Source organism: Prunus mume, linkage group LG1 (assembly GCF_029339155.1).
Source record: "Prunus mume cultivar Tortuosa linkage group LG1, ASM2933915v1, whole genome shotgun sequence".
NCBI classification, from domain to species: domain Eukaryota; kingdom Viridiplantae; phylum Streptophyta; class Magnoliopsida; order Rosales; family Rosaceae; genus Prunus; species Prunus mume.
Window position 1 is genome coordinate 24,369,983 of NC_142698.1, and position 15,004 is coordinate 24,384,986.

Here is a 15,004-nt window from a genome sequence, read left to right on the forward strand (position 1 = left end):
ATAAGTCATACTTTTATGGAACATAACTATCCATGTTATCTTTTCTTAATTCTAAAAATAAATAAAAAAGAAAAAAGAAAAAAGAAAACCAATTAGCACATGTATAAACATGTGCCAAGGGGCTAGTTACAATTAAAAAATTTGTTCTAGAAACTCATGTTAATTACAATTAAATTTTGTTCTAGAAATTCATGTTAATTACAATTGGAAACATATCCTAATTTCTAGCATACTAATAATTCCACTTCTTTTTTTTGGCTGTTCATTCCTTTAATATTGTACCTACAAATTTATTAACTTAATAAGGTGGAATGAAATCATTTTCCTCAATTTTAGGAATTAAGTTTCCACCAATCCAAATCTTAATTAATTCAAATTATCCTTCTAAAGCCTTTCCATGTGTACAGGTGACATTTACCCACAGTATACCTACAAATTTACTCACCTTTAAAGGATGACAATTTACCTATCTTGTATATACCCCATACCGGATAAGTAAATTATTTTTATAATATACCTATAAATGTGCTAGTTTTAATATATCTACAATATGATTATAGGTACATTATTATTTGTAACCTATAAATATATAAAATATGGGTAGTATTTCGTAATAGGTAAATTACGAGTTATATTATTGCATAATATGAAATTATTTGAATAATAAGAAACTTTATACTAGGTAAATTTTTTTATTTTTTTGGTTACAAGGAGGAGGTAAATTTTTTTTCATAAAAAAAAAACAATAAATGGATTATTAAATTACTTTCATAAAACAAGTAATAGGTACATTAATTTTCCAAAACCAATACAGTCGATAACACAGGTACCTTAGTGTTTTTTTTTTTTCCAATTTTTTTTTTTAATCCTTTTGCCATCAAGTACATTAGTTTTCCAGAACCAATATTATAGATATATTATTGTTCACAAAAAATAATAAGTATACATTAATCTATTAGATACCTTTTTTAAAGCAAATCCCTAAGCCAATCTAAATTTGATATGCTCTGGATTTGGGATGGGATAGCCTCCTTTACCCTAAACTTTTTTTTATACAAATAAAAAAATGATTAAAAGAAGAAAAAACTTGACTTTTAAATTTGATTAAAAAGAGAAAAAAATTTACCCAAGCAAATCCCTAAATTTAAAGCACCATTTGAACTTAATGAAATGGACATTAATGGCAATTAAGTTGCAATGAATGGAGACACACAAAAAAAAAAAAAAAAAAGCAAAGACAACTCAAACTTTAAGTGGGGCTATTATAGGGATATAAAAAGTATAATAAATCAGATTTTAAGCTAGATTATGTAACTTGTTGAGTTGTATCCTAGTCATAGGATTTTATATATAAAAATTTGGTTTTCCTTATTAAAATAAAAAAAGGAGCTTTAGTTTTAAAACACAATATAGTTTACTAATTTGGAAGATATATCTAATTAGCATAAAGCCAAAACCAAAATGTAGCACCTAATTTTACAAAAATATCAAAATTACACACAATGCCACTCATTCTAAGGCAAAAATACTATGCCACATGTCCATATCTAGTCAATCGCCATCACCGCTGGACTCCCTCCGCTGGCCACCATTGGACTCCCGCCACGGCCACCTGCCACAGTATGCAAGGGACCAACTCCGTTGCCCTTTATTCACCTTTGAAAAAAAAATTGTGTCATTGAAGGGACTTGAACCTCAACCCTCAAATAAGGAAGGCTCACTCACAAATAACTACAGCAAACTTGATTTTGTAATATTTATTCAGTTATACAATATTTATATCAACAATCACCAGTTTTTAAAATTTAAAAAAAAAATCATTTCAACACATATTCACACAAAAACTGCAAATAAAAATAGAAACTTCAACAAAAATACAATGTAGATATCAACTATGTTATTTAAAAAAAAAAAGCAAGGAAAGAACACAAATCAAATTGTAATTAAATTGGTGAGGTTGAAGGCCAATGAAAGAACAAAAAATCAAATTGTAATTAAATGAAAACTGCAATGCAGTTTCCAAAAGACCAATTTTGAGTTCTTTTGTTCTTGGGTAGTTCTAATCTTCTCTTGCCCACTCAATTCCTCATTTGGGTAGCCTTTACTCTTCAAATTGGTGAGGTTGAAGGCCAAGAAAAGAACAAAAACGAAAATTAACAAAAAGACATTCGACGAGAACCGCAACTGGAGACCAACACAGTAGACTCACATAAGAAGACTGCATAAACCCTAAATATTAAACCCACATGAGAGGACTGCAGAACATCCCAACTGTCAATAGAAGCCTTCTACGAACAAAATCATAGTCCTTTGACACCCACACAAACTGCAAGGCATACGATAGCAAAAAGTATGAGAGAACGAGAAGGGGGAACACATAAATAACAGTAAAAGGACCCATGTGAAGCGCTACACTTCAACTCAGAACCTGACAAAGAAAACCTCCTATGACCAAGCATAATTCTTTGGTCGGCGCAAAGTAGAGAAGAGCACCACATCCCAACAACTACTATCAGGGTCGCTGCTACCACCCCCGTTAAAATAAAGACAAAACATCAGCCATTAGGAATCACAACTCTCCCAAAGAGAGACCCAATCCAACGTCACTATTATTGCCGCTGCCGAGACAAAGACAATATCAATCACCTAGAAAACAGCAAAAACAACCAAACAAAACAAACAGGGAATGGGAAGATGTGCGGAGGGGCGGAGGGGAGAAGGGGCAATGGCCACCTCCCTCCCTTAACTTCCTTGCGGTTGGTTGTCGGCAAGGAGAAAGTAGACTAGGGTGTGGCTAGGATTTTTTGCCAATTGTTCGACTATCATGTATTTTTGCAAATGTAGTTGTTTATGTAGTAAATTTAGCATTTCAAATTCCCCCACCCAAATGATGCATTAAACCAATCAAAATAATAAATTTAGACAAGTTATGATTTGATTAAATACAAGCGTATACATGTTATTTCAAGCATTTTTTTTTTTGGGGGGGTCAAAGTTAGGAACGGGGAGGGGAGAAAACTCACACACACATTCATAGGGACTTAAATCCAAAATCACTTGAGAACACACTAAAAATCTCAATCGATCCAACACACACCTCATTATGTCATATTTTTCTACTAAGAATGAAAACTACATATATTACACGTCAAGATTTGACTTTCGTCTTTCTCCCCTACATATGTTAATTCAAAATGTGGTTTTTCTTTTTCATTAACATCAACTAGAACTCTATGATATTATTGAAGATGATAATATCTTAGATAAATGCATGATAAATAGTAAATTAATTACAAGGGCATTCTATTGTTTATTTTGTAATTTTCTTTTTAGGAAGAGGAGGAGAAAAACTCACACACGCATGTACCATGGGAGTTCGAACTCAGTACCACTTGGGATCAAACCAAAAGCATTGGCCAATTCAACTAACACTCCATTGTTCTAAAACATTATTTTTGAACATCATCAACATATAGTCATTTTCATTTTTTTAAACTGAAGGTATCTTATCATTTTTGCATTTTTTTAATGCTTTCTTTGGGTACCACCAATAAGTAGTAAGCAAGAGTTAAAAAGCCAATGGAAATTTTTGCAGCATTTTAAAAGCTAAACCATCAATATCACCAGTCAAAAGATGACCCTTTTTTTCTATTTGAAGAAAAACCAGCCAATTTAGCAGTTCTTGGTTTGCTTGCCACAATGCAAAAGGATCTAGCGCAGCAACACAATACAACAATATATATTGTAGGTCCTCCCGAAAGAAAACATCTTGCATGGGACATGTCCTACGGCCCCCTCTCACAGTAAGGTGGGACCCGCAAACATGATCCACCTGACCGTGAGAGAGGGTCACATAAGACCTTCATGGACAAAAGAACTTCTCTCAGTCATTCACCTTCTAAGGTGTTTACAAAAGCAGTGAGATGTTAAAACACTAGTAATGCTATGTCAACGAAACACTAGGGGGGTGAACACGTTGGTATATCTGTACAGGCTTGGCGGATGAAAAACCTCAACACCACCTCAAAAACAAAATTTCTGCACCATTAGATATCATACTATGTTCTTGTGAGATCAGCGTTTAACCTTAATAGTATATTGACTTGATTTCAAAGCAGATTTTTTGGACTTTAAATTCTTGCCCTTGGGGCAGAACTTGTCATCATCAGAATCATCACTTCCGTCCCCAAGCTTCCGGTTCCGCTTCTTCTCAGCTCCAGCACAAATAACAATCTTCCCTTCATCCTTCTGTTCCACCGGCTCGCACTTCTCCTTCGGCTTCCAAATGAAAAGTGACCTGAACAAGTAACATGGTTACTGTAGGGAATTCCAAGTTTGGTAATCTACATTTTAACAGAAACTAATTTCCTATACGACCATAAAAGAAAGATCCTTGGTTGTCATACTGAACAAACTCCAAGTTATATTAGTGACGAGCGTAACAGTGCTCAGACCTTGAACTACCAGATGCCAAAACATCATCACGCGGATGTAGCTTATTCACTGGACTGATTGTAGTGATGTTTGGATCCATGACCTCAGCAACTAGTTGTCCTGTGCTGACATCTATAAAATCAATGGGATGCAAGGCAGCTCCGTCATAGTTCTCACTTATATAACGACCAATAACTGCAAGGGACTCTGACGAGTCCTGAACCAAAAGGCATATTAGATCTCCAAAACATGAAACAAAAGAACTTAGGGCAAAAGAAAAATAATTCAAGCCGAAATATGCACCCTTGGATCCCATTCAGCTTTGAAAGCAGTCAGATGGCGATTAAAGTCATGACTGTGTACAATCTCTCGGCTTGGTGAATCCATATTGCCAAATATGGAGTCCCATATACGAAGACGGTTGTCCTGTGAAGTGCTAAGAATTTTGCTGCCAGACACTGGAGAAAAATATGCAGAGTTAACAACACGGCTGTGCGCAAGGTCATAAATGGAAGAACCAGCTTCGATTCGACGAATGTCCCATATTCGAGCCTAAGGAGTAGAAACCATGTCACTTTAAGTCTAACATATTTTACCATATGGGAGAAAACAGACAGGAAACGCATGTATTTAGGCTGAAGAGAAAGCCAGACAACCAAGAAGACCATAAATAATTCAAATAATTAATTCAATCAACAAGCTTACAAAGTGATCATTTCCGCAACTCAGGAGAAGGTCTGGTTGAACAGGATTGCAGTGGAGTCCAACAACTTTGCTACCTTTCTTATGGATCAAAATTGGCTTCCCAGTTGGGTCATTAGAGCGAGTATCAACCCTAACCATAAAATAAATCAATAACCAAACAATATATCAACCAACCCCCAGAAGAAAGCAAAGGAAGCACCTCATATCTTACCAAATGATCTATGGAACGAATATAACTATTATGGTTGCTGGACAAAAAACTACAACTTCAGACAGGATGGGGAAAGAATGGAAATACATGTTAAACGATGGATCGCTGTACCAACGAACTAAACAGTTCATTGGTTGCTTTCTCTTTATTATGTGATTGTATATCTCTTTATCTTAATTAAGAACATAAGATAAACAAAAACAGTACTTACAAGTACAGAAAACCGAAGTTATCAGCAACAAGCACAGCACCTTTTTCTGCATTGATATCCATGCCATAAAGCATCCTCCAGCTGTTTCGGCCCTACAGGCAGATCACATATATAACTCATTCTACCAAATTAAATTGAAAAAATTGGTGCAAAAATAAGTTAGTCTTCCTCCTATGTTCACCAAACACAAGCTAGACCTCAATATTTTCTATTATCCTTGTAGTCTGTATAAGAAAAATAAGCTGTCGCAATACTGATAATAATAAAAATAATGATATTACTCCTACTACTACTCCTAAATAATAATAATTATTATTATAATTATAATAACGATAATAACAATAATAACAATAACAATAATAATAGCAAATACTAGCATCAACATTTGTACATGTACAAGAAATTTATCCAATTGAGCAATAGACTCAACAATCATCAAATATCAACCTCGAAGTAACAAACAATTAGCCCAAAAAAAAAACATTTACATATGGGCATGATCATTGCAGCTAAGGTAGTTAAGCACTAAGATGAACATTGGTACAACAAACTTTTCAAATCAGTCAACAGACACAAGGATGCGACAACTCGAGAAAACAAAGTTATGTATGTATATCGAAACTATTAACTACGGTAGGCATCCTTCAAACTTCTTTAGATTTCAAAAAACACCAGGTTATTGAAGCTCAGACGCTCCTCCTTGACGTACATCATTAACAGCGAGAAAAGAGTAAAAAATGATTACCTGCCATCCATCAGGGTTAAGGTTCATCAGAGATACTGAAATTCCAGTCTCCAAATCAGTGCAACTAATAGTTCCATCTGAGGATGCAGCATAGACTGTATCATCACTTGCAGGTTTAAACCTGCAAGAAGTTTAATGCAGAAATTTTTGAATAAGTAAACAATAAAATCAACATAAATTAGTATATGCATGTGCATGCAAACAGATATTCTACATTTACAAATGTGCATATATAAATTCATATCCAGGTAGAGAACTCACTTCATGTTGTTGAGTATACATGAGTGTACATTTCCATAAACAATCTTTTCGTGTACTTTGACAAAATCCCAGACTCCAAGTTGTCCTTTCTTTACAACAAAGCAAGAGGAAGGACAGAGAGATAGAGGGAGGGAGTGCCAGGGTTAACCATCATCAACCAATCACACTCTTGAGTAAAATAAACCTAAATCAAGTCACAATGAAAACTATATGCGAGACTTACCTTATCCCCAGATAAAAGAATGTTATTTTTTGTTGGATGGAACTCCAAGCTAGTTACCCGTCTACTGTGATATCTGATAACCGCACAACTTACTTGATCTGGGATTACATATGCTGGCTTGATCTATCAGAAGAAAATAGAAACTATAACAAATATACCAATGGAAACAGAGAATGTCCAAAACAAGACGGTATAGTATCCCAGAAATAAAATATATACAAATCAATGGTAGAACTTATGAGGATCCTGAAATACATCAAGGATCTATAACAATAACAAAGTGAAGAACAAAATTACTCATCTTGGAATTTAATCTCTAAATGCATAAATTTTATACACAGAAACAATGCCAAGAAACCAGGAAACTAGGGGCAATACAGAGATAACAACCACTTCAAGTTGCAAGAAAAAGTTAAATATACTAAGGAGGGAAGGGGGGTGGGGGTGGTGGGGGGGGAGATCATCAAATTTCAATAACCAAGCACCAAAATCGAATAATTAACTATAGTGTTAAATTATACAAACTTTGCCATACAATTAGTTTCCATGAAAACAAATGCAAAAACATAATATCACCAAAACATTACATGCTCACTTGCGTTTGATTCACATGATAGTAATAATTTCGCAAGTGAAACCAATAAGAAAGCACCAAGAGTTCCTTGTCATGAATTCAACCGTGCTAGTAACACCAATTGCATTTAGAGACAAGCAGTATCCAACAAAATTAAAACTACACAGTTTCCGGATCATATCCATATGCTGCAACTACAAAACCAATAAAATCTCAGCTAACACAAAACACAAGCAGATAGTTGACTTGAGGCTTACTGGAGGAACACGAGGTCTAATCTGGCGTTCAAACATATACTCCAACGCGTTCCGGGTACTTTTATGGGGTGCTGGGACGACCCCATACTCAGTAGCCACTCGGTGTGGGCATGCCACTGTAGTGTGGCCTTTAATTCACAAAACCCACATAGAAATTCAAAGAATTCAACTTTAAAAGAGGAAGAAAAAAAAAGACCAGCCCAATAAAGTAACAAATTTCTAGCAGTTATTACCAGGCATTTTACAAAGAAAGCAAGGTTTCATTGGGCAATCAATGTAAGTAGCCCCTTTGAAACCAGCTTCATGTCCAGGCTTTTTGCACACCTACATGAACCACCAAAAAAAAATTCAAAACAAACCCAAAACCCCAAAACCCAATACGGAAGTAGAAAATGTTAAAGGACCTTACTTTGCAAACTTTCTTCAGACTAATCGTAATGGGTGCTTTCCCTTTCTTCTTTTCATCCAAAGCCTCTTCGACTTTCCCTTCATTTTCGCTCTCCAACACCTCCTCTTCCTCTTGTTCTACGTCTGCTTCGTCTTCTTCGGATGAGCTTTGCTCAGAGTCCGTTTCTCTCTCAATGACCACCTTCGGGAACGCCATTCTTCTAGTTTGTGGGGGCATTTTCGGAAGTTAAGGATACTGGGGTGGAAAAAAGGGGACCAGAGGAGCAAGCACTGGAACAGAGAGTATTGAGAGAGAGAGAGAGAGAGAGAAGTTGGGGGCGAAGCAAAGGGACAGAAGCCGACCTTTAATTTCGAGAGACGGGAGAGAGTTGAATTTACCAAAGTATCCTCCATATTTTGATATTGGCGTCTCTAGTTTTGAAAGCTTTTACACTTTCGAACAGACACAACCAGGCAGGAGAATGATATGGAAATTGTATTAAAATATAAGGGTATATCCGAACTTACAGAATTAGAGCGTGGCGGGAGAAGACGTGTCTCACTATCTGCCGCTTGGTTTGTTCGCAAGTGTACTGTCATGTCATACCAGGGGATCGAGAGACCGTCTTTTTTTTTTTTTTTTTATGCGGAAAAAGAAATTACAAAACAAAGTCCTTAGGACACGAATGCCCGAAAAGGTCGAAATAAAAGGAGGAACAAATTGACAAGAGAGGACAAGGGGATTGAGGGACTGTCGTTTTCCATGTTTTGTCAAACTATTTTTTCGATGAGATTTGTCAACTATTTTTGTGTTTGGAAATAATAAGATTTTCCCCGGAATCTAATTTCTCGATTCAAAATTATCGTACACCAAATTAAGGTATTCATAAACTAATTTCAAGCTTCCCTATATCAAATTTTAGTCTTCAAGTGTTAGGACACAAGTTTTGATACAAGTTATGATTATGAAGTAAGAGTAAAGTGATTCAATATTAATTGTACTGAGGCTTTCCGAGTTACATATAAATGGGAAAATTGGGCCATATATAATGTATTGAATTTTTATGGTTTAATTTAAGATAATATCGATATTAATTTTGACTTAATAGTGAATTTCGCTAATTTGTTTAACCGTATGTTCTAAAGTGCTAATAGGGTCTAGGTAAGTGGAAAAGGATCTTGACTTGCAGTCATTGATCTCAAGTTCGAACCGGCATGACATCTTTGTGGTGCGTGTGTAAGAAATTCTCCTCCCCTTAGGCTCCATTTGGTTTATGGGAAATGACGCTTGGGGATGGAAAATTAATTGCTTTCTCATTGTTAGTAAGTCCAAACATAGGAAATGGTTGCTTGGTAGATGGGAAAGTATGGAGAAATCCTCCCCTATTGGGTATTGTTTTCCTCCTCATGAGAAAGTTTGGGAAAATGAGCTAATATTAAATGCACATTTTTCATGACCATTTTGTCCCTATTAACAATTTAGAATTACAATATAACATTAAATGCATTTTTTTGTTATTTAATTTCATATGGGTATAATTGGAATTTACATTTACACACAACCCAAACATGTGAAATGAAATAAAGTGGTATTTCCTGGTTACTTTCCCACGATTACCAAACATGAAAAATTAATCTTCCATTTTCCATCCTTTGGGAAAGACATGAAAATTTATTTTCCATCAAATCTTTTCTATGAGCCAAACGAGGCCTTATAATTTAGATTATCACTTGTGTTCAAAACCACATGTTTTAAGGTTGAACTTTAGCATAAATGAGTGCCCAATCAAATTTGAGTTAGGCTGATTTACAAAATTCAAAACTACAACCAAACCAAATCATTCCGATATGATTCGATTTTTAATTGTTTAACTTTGTTTGTAATTTAAATGAGGTTAATTTCAATTTAGTACCTCATGCATTCACTCTTAAGACATGTTTGCCCATGCACTCTCAATTTTAACAATTATGTATTATAATCTTATTAAATTTTTGCAATTTGATTCCAGCGTTAACTTCACCAGCAAAATTTTGGTTAATCGCCTACGTGACAAGCTTGTGTCCCACCTATTCGCTTCTTTCAATGTCAATTGAAGGGTATTTTCATGCAATTGATGTCAAATGAGTTCGGTGGGATTTTTTTGTGTCATATGGGTTTGGGCAAGAAGACATCAATTGTCCGAAATACCTTTCAGATGGCATCAAAAGAAGTGAATAGGCAAAACCAGGCCTATCATGACTCACGTAGCCAATTCATGAAATTTTTGATGGTTAAATTAATGGCGAAATCAAATTGCAAAAAGTTAATAATATTAAAGTACATAATTGTTAAAATTGATAGTGCAATAATAAACATATTGAAAATTCAAGGTACTAAATTGAAATGAACTTTTTAATACTGAATCAAACAGGGCACTCAAATCAGTTGGTTAGATTGGTTCAGCTGGATTGATCCACCTACAGGTTTGTGTCACACCAAATATTTTCGATTTATAGTGTCAATTTCAAATGTGTCTGCCATGTCTCTGTGGTAGTCATATATTATTGGCTCCCATTATGGCTTTTGAATATGAGCACGGGTAGGGGTGGGCATCTCATCTGAATTATTTGCGTACCGACGATTTGGTGTGATTTGGTTAAATAATTATTTTTTAATTTTAATTATTCCGGTTCGATCCGTACCGAAATGTTTGGTTTGGTTAACGGAAACAAAATTCCTAACTCGACAGAAACTCGTACCGATCCGATATTTTATACTTATTTTATAATTTAAATACAAAACAAAAAACCAAAGGTAAATACAATCAGCATTTTATATCACTCCTTTATCACAACTATATTATTTCTTTCTCACCATTGTATCATTGTTTTATCATCATTTTATCATTGCTTTATCACCACTGTATCACTTCTTTATCACCATTGTATCACTTACCCAAGTACTATAACACTTTTTGGTCATAGAGGAATTTATGAATTTCCTATGTTTTCCAGTTTCGACCTTTGTCCTTTTTTTTTATCTAGAACTTTCCAACTGTTGATCCAAATTCTATGTTCTTTATATGGTTGAATTCAATATGAAAAACTAAAGAACCCCATGCAGAACAAATGTCAAAATCATTTACATAAATGTAGAAAATTTAATAAAAAGAACACTCAAAGGTTCAAACAACAAACACAAGTGGCTCCTAATACATCTTGAGTACATATTGAATGATATAGTTACTAAGTTATTTGATTTCATACTTGGATAAATTAGACTATTGGATTTTTATATTTTACAAGGATAATTTGGTGTATTTGTTCAAGAACTTATGTTATGTGAAAGTATTATAAATTGTATTTTTATTAGTATATTTTTATTACGGTACTATTAGTGTACCGGTCAATTTGAACTGAATATTAGGTTAAGATCCGAGTCTACTGAAGTATTTGGTTTGGTTTAGAGAAAATGGTCTACTAAATTCTTTGATTTGGTTAAGAGCACTTCCACAGCCCTAGGCGTGTACTATTCACGTGAATAGTGGCTCTAGGGCAAAAAATTGTGTTTCCAGCAATGCAAGGCTTGCCATGGCAAATACTATTCATTTTTTGTTTTTTTCACAACTTTGTTTACTTCAACAATTAATTTGTATAATATTTTCGGATAAGATTTTTGGGTTCCTACGTATGAAAAATCATTTTCTCAAGATTTTTAGTGGAGGTGCAATATTGACTAAGTATGAAAAATGGTTTTTCAAAATAATCATTTTCTCAAGAAAATTTTTGCTTTTATTCCTTACACATCAAATAAGAAAACTTGATTTTATGGGATTTTAATATGAAGTATATATTGACTTAATTAGCCATCATTTTTAGCCTAAATCGTATTTTGCACTAAAAATGATTTTTCATATTTTGATTTGGTGGGAATTTGATTTTCTAGTATTTTTATTTGAATCCAAATGGGGGGTACTTCCTTATTTACATTGTAAACTTAAGTAAATGGAGTAATATAAAAATAAATAAAAGTAAAAGGACAAAGACATTTACTTAAATGTTGAAAATGGAAATAAGGTATAGAGAGAAAAAAATAAATAAAAAGAAGTAATTTTTTGGTATTTTTTTCAATTTTTTATTACAAAAATATTGGCTGCTGGTGTTAAAAGTGAAGAGTAAAAAATTTCAGTATTTTTTGGGTATTTTTTTCGATTTTTTTCATTTTTATTGGACAAAAGCACTGTAGCGCGCTGATGTCAGATTGCCCGGGCTGGCGCTCGGGCCAGCCTCCCCTTCGGGCCAGCCCAGGTAGCTGGGCCCCACTCCTTGCCCTGGCAGCTTTGTGTTGCTGGAAACAGCATTTTCCCCCAGCCCCCCCCCAGCCCTCCCCCCAGCCTGCTTGCTGGAAATGCTCTAATGGAATAGCCTTATACTGTTTCGAACCGATCCGTGCCCAGACCCATGCACGAATGTCTCTAAGGCCTGAACTGTCAAAGCCACTGCGGCGCCGACCTACATAGCCGAAGCAGCAGCAGCAGAGCATGAACTTCACAGTTTAAATCAAATCCCTAACCCAGATAATGCTTTCACTACGCTTCCCTATTTCATTCGAGAATGCTCTGATCACTCCCTTCAAACCCAGACCCTCGCGCTTCCAAACACCCACAGTCCAATCACTTCCACGCCGCTCAAGCTCATTCTCTCTTCCTCGCGCAACCACAGCTGGCGTGGTTCTCAAGGAAGAGGACAGAGAGTTATCAAATAACCGATTTGCCCCTCGAGCAGACTTCCCGCCAGACGGCGAGCCGTTGCCGGCCGGTCTCCAGCGAGAGCTGATGCCGAGGCACGTGGCGGTGATCATGGACGGTAACGTGAGGTGGGAGAGGCGGAGAGGGTTGCCGGCTGGGTCGGGTCACGAGGCTGGTGCTCGGTCGTTGAGAGAGCTAGTTGAGCTGTGCTGGAAATGGGGGATTAGGGTTCTTACTGTTTTTGCGTTTTCGTATGATAATTGGGTTCGGCCCCAGGTCAGTCGTCCAAGAGCGAAAAAAAGAGTACTTTCTATAGTTCGAAAAAGCCGAAAAAATGATTATAATAAAAAGTTTTTGTGGAACTGTGTAATGATTTGGTTTGGTTATAGTGTAGGTGGAGGTTGATTTTTTGATGAATTTGTTCGAGAAGATGACAAGCTCAGAAATCGACAGTTTTGCAAGGTAGCACATTTATGTTCAAATTAATTGTTGCTTGTTTAAATTCTTTATATTTCTGCTCTTGTATGTTGTAAAGGGAATTTTTTTCTCTTATGTGGAAGAGCAATCTGCATAGTTTTGTTGGGTTGTGGTGGAATTGGAAAGTTTGTGCCATTTGTGGTCAGTTATTCAACCACAGAGGAGGACATGGCTCCCTAAAGAGTTTCGAAACCATTTTTACTTCCTAGGGGATTGCAGCCAGTTGTAAGTATTAGCTCTATAGACTTCTTTTGCGCATTTACTTTGGTCAGTGGTGCGTTTCTACATGGTAAATTGTAACCTAAAACTCCTCATTCGAACTGGTTCTGGTGCCTCTATTTGTATATTTTCCGGGTGTAGGTGTTAATAGTTGATGGAAATATTTTCTGAAAATTGGCCAGCAAGGAAAGAATTGTTTCAGATTTTGATGAGTGGTTGTTGTGGGATGTGAATATTATATTTTCTTTCTTTTTGTCTCTCATCAGACTCAATGTCAATGTTATTGCAAAACATCTGATCATTACCTTTTTGTTTTGACAGGGATGGTATTCGAATTTCGGTCCTTGGGGATTTGTCAAAGCTCCCTAACTCTTTACAGAAATTGATAAGTGATGCAGAGGATAGAACGAAAGGCAACTTTAGACTCCACCTGATTGTAGCAGTGAGCTACAGTGGAAAGTACGATATTGTGCAAGCATGTAAAAGTATTTCTCAGAAGGTGAAAGATGGCCTTATTCAAGTTGACGACGTCAATGAAAGCCTCATTGAACAAGAACTGGAAACTAACTGTACTGAGTATCCATACCCTGATCTACTGATAAGAACCAGTGGAGAACTCAGAGTCAGCAACTTCTTGTTGTGGCAGTTGGCTTACACGGAATTTTTCTTCGTATCAGCTCTTTGGCCTGATTTTGGGAAAGCTGAGTTTGTTGAGGCCTTGATTTCCTTTCAGCAGCGGCAGAGGCGTTATGGTGGAAGAGATTTATAAGTGATCAAAAGTCATGAATTTAAATCGTACATTTTTTGCTGAAAGCTTGTACATATCAGCATCAAGTACTGGATGTAAATGTAATGAATAGTATTTATGCATCTAATTTCTTCTGTCCCCTACATCCGGACTTGCATAAAATATTTATGCATACACATATCATGTCCGTGTGCCTAGATGCTTGGTATATCATTGCCATCTTTGTCGAAGAATCAATTGTTCATGCTCTGTAATTTCATTATTTCTGCATTTCTTCACTCTCATCTGATTAATTTAGATTTGCAGGCACTTCTGCAATAAGGGTTTTATTAATTTTACCCTGGCTTGTCCATTTACATAGCTGATAGCACGAAGGCATATTTAACTGCGGGGGCAATAAGCATATGTGAAGCAATATCTCTCATTCAATGGTAAGAGAAAGCTCAGTGACAGTTTTCTGTACTCGCTATTCCTTTCTTGTCCATTTTACTTAATCTTAAGTTTTAAATGTAATTTTTGCTTCACATTAAAGCAAACTTGTGTGCTTCCTGTTGGATTGATTGCAAAACAGGTGCTAGTCTATCTTTGTTCACAAGAGAGATACATTCTAATTTGAACAGTTGGGCTTACCGGTTGCATAGTGCAGGTCCCCTGATGAGTGTTTATTCTGAAGGAAGTTGTGTTCTCTATTATCCAGACCGGAGCATGGATATGTAATCAGCATGGCGCCTTTGAATAGGAGCAGCTCATGCATAATGCCGTGGAGGTTCCTGTCCTGAGTATGGTATACATGGGATTATATTGCCCCACACTGTGCAGTCATTT

At 35.8% G+C, this 15,004-nt stretch overlaps 2 protein-coding genes across 2 annotated transcripts; one reads left to right on the forward strand and one right to left on the reverse strand.

Annotated features, from left to right (window-relative positions):
* Nucleotides 1-3,620: 3,620 nt before the first annotated feature.
* Nucleotides 3,621-8,481, reverse strand: DDB2 (damaged DNA binding 2). Its single transcript, XM_008222521.3, has 11 exons — nucleotides 8,031-8,481; nucleotides 7,855-7,945; nucleotides 7,622-7,749; nucleotides 6,791-6,913; nucleotides 6,568-6,656; nucleotides 6,307-6,427; nucleotides 5,562-5,653; nucleotides 5,140-5,269; nucleotides 4,738-4,986; nucleotides 4,455-4,651; nucleotides 3,621-4,297 (listed from the first exon to the last, which is right to left on the reverse strand). Exons 1-11 carry the CDS (start codon nucleotides 8,244-8,246, stop codon nucleotides 4,075-4,077), a joined length of 1,659 nt encoding a protein of 552 aa, XP_008220743.2. The 5' UTR covers nucleotides 8,247-8,481; the 3' UTR covers nucleotides 3,621-4,074.
* A 3,861-nt stretch (nucleotides 8,482-12,342) lies between these two features.
* CPT4 (Undecaprenyl pyrophosphate synthetase family protein) lies at nucleotides 12,343-14,322 on the forward strand. The gene is made up of 3 exons (XM_008222510.3): nucleotides 12,343-13,011; nucleotides 13,130-13,197; nucleotides 13,753-14,322. Exons 1-3 carry the CDS (start codon nucleotides 12,568-12,570, stop codon nucleotides 14,198-14,200), a joined length of 960 nt encoding a protein of 319 aa, XP_008220732.2. The 5' UTR covers nucleotides 12,343-12,567; the 3' UTR covers nucleotides 14,201-14,322.
* Nucleotides 14,323-15,004: the final 682 nt, after the last annotated feature.

Coding starts and splice junctions, on each gene's coding strand:
- DDB2 (XM_008222521.3), bottom strand. CDS start 8,246: ATGCCCCCACAAACTAGAAGAATGGCGTTCCCGAAGGTGGTCATTGAG. Junction 5,270..5,561: donor AACTTCGGTTTTCTGTACTT/GTAAGTACTGTT, acceptor TTTTATGGTTAG/GGTTGATACTCGCTCTAATG. Junction 4,652..4,737: donor AAGCTGAATGGGATCCAAGG/GTGCATATTTCG, acceptor CTTTTGGTTCAG/GACTCGTCAGAGTCCCTTGC.
- CPT4 (XM_008222510.3), top strand. CDS start 12,568: ATGCTTTCACTACGCTTCCCTATTTCATTCGAGAATGCTCTGATCACT. Junction 13,012..13,129: donor ATAATTGGGTTCGGCCCCAG/GTCAGTCGTCCA, acceptor GTTATAGTGTAG/GTGGAGGTTGATTTTTTGAT. Junction 13,198..13,752: donor GAAATCGACAGTTTTGCAAG/GTAGCACATTTA, acceptor TTGTTTTGACAG/GGATGGTATTCGAATTTCGG.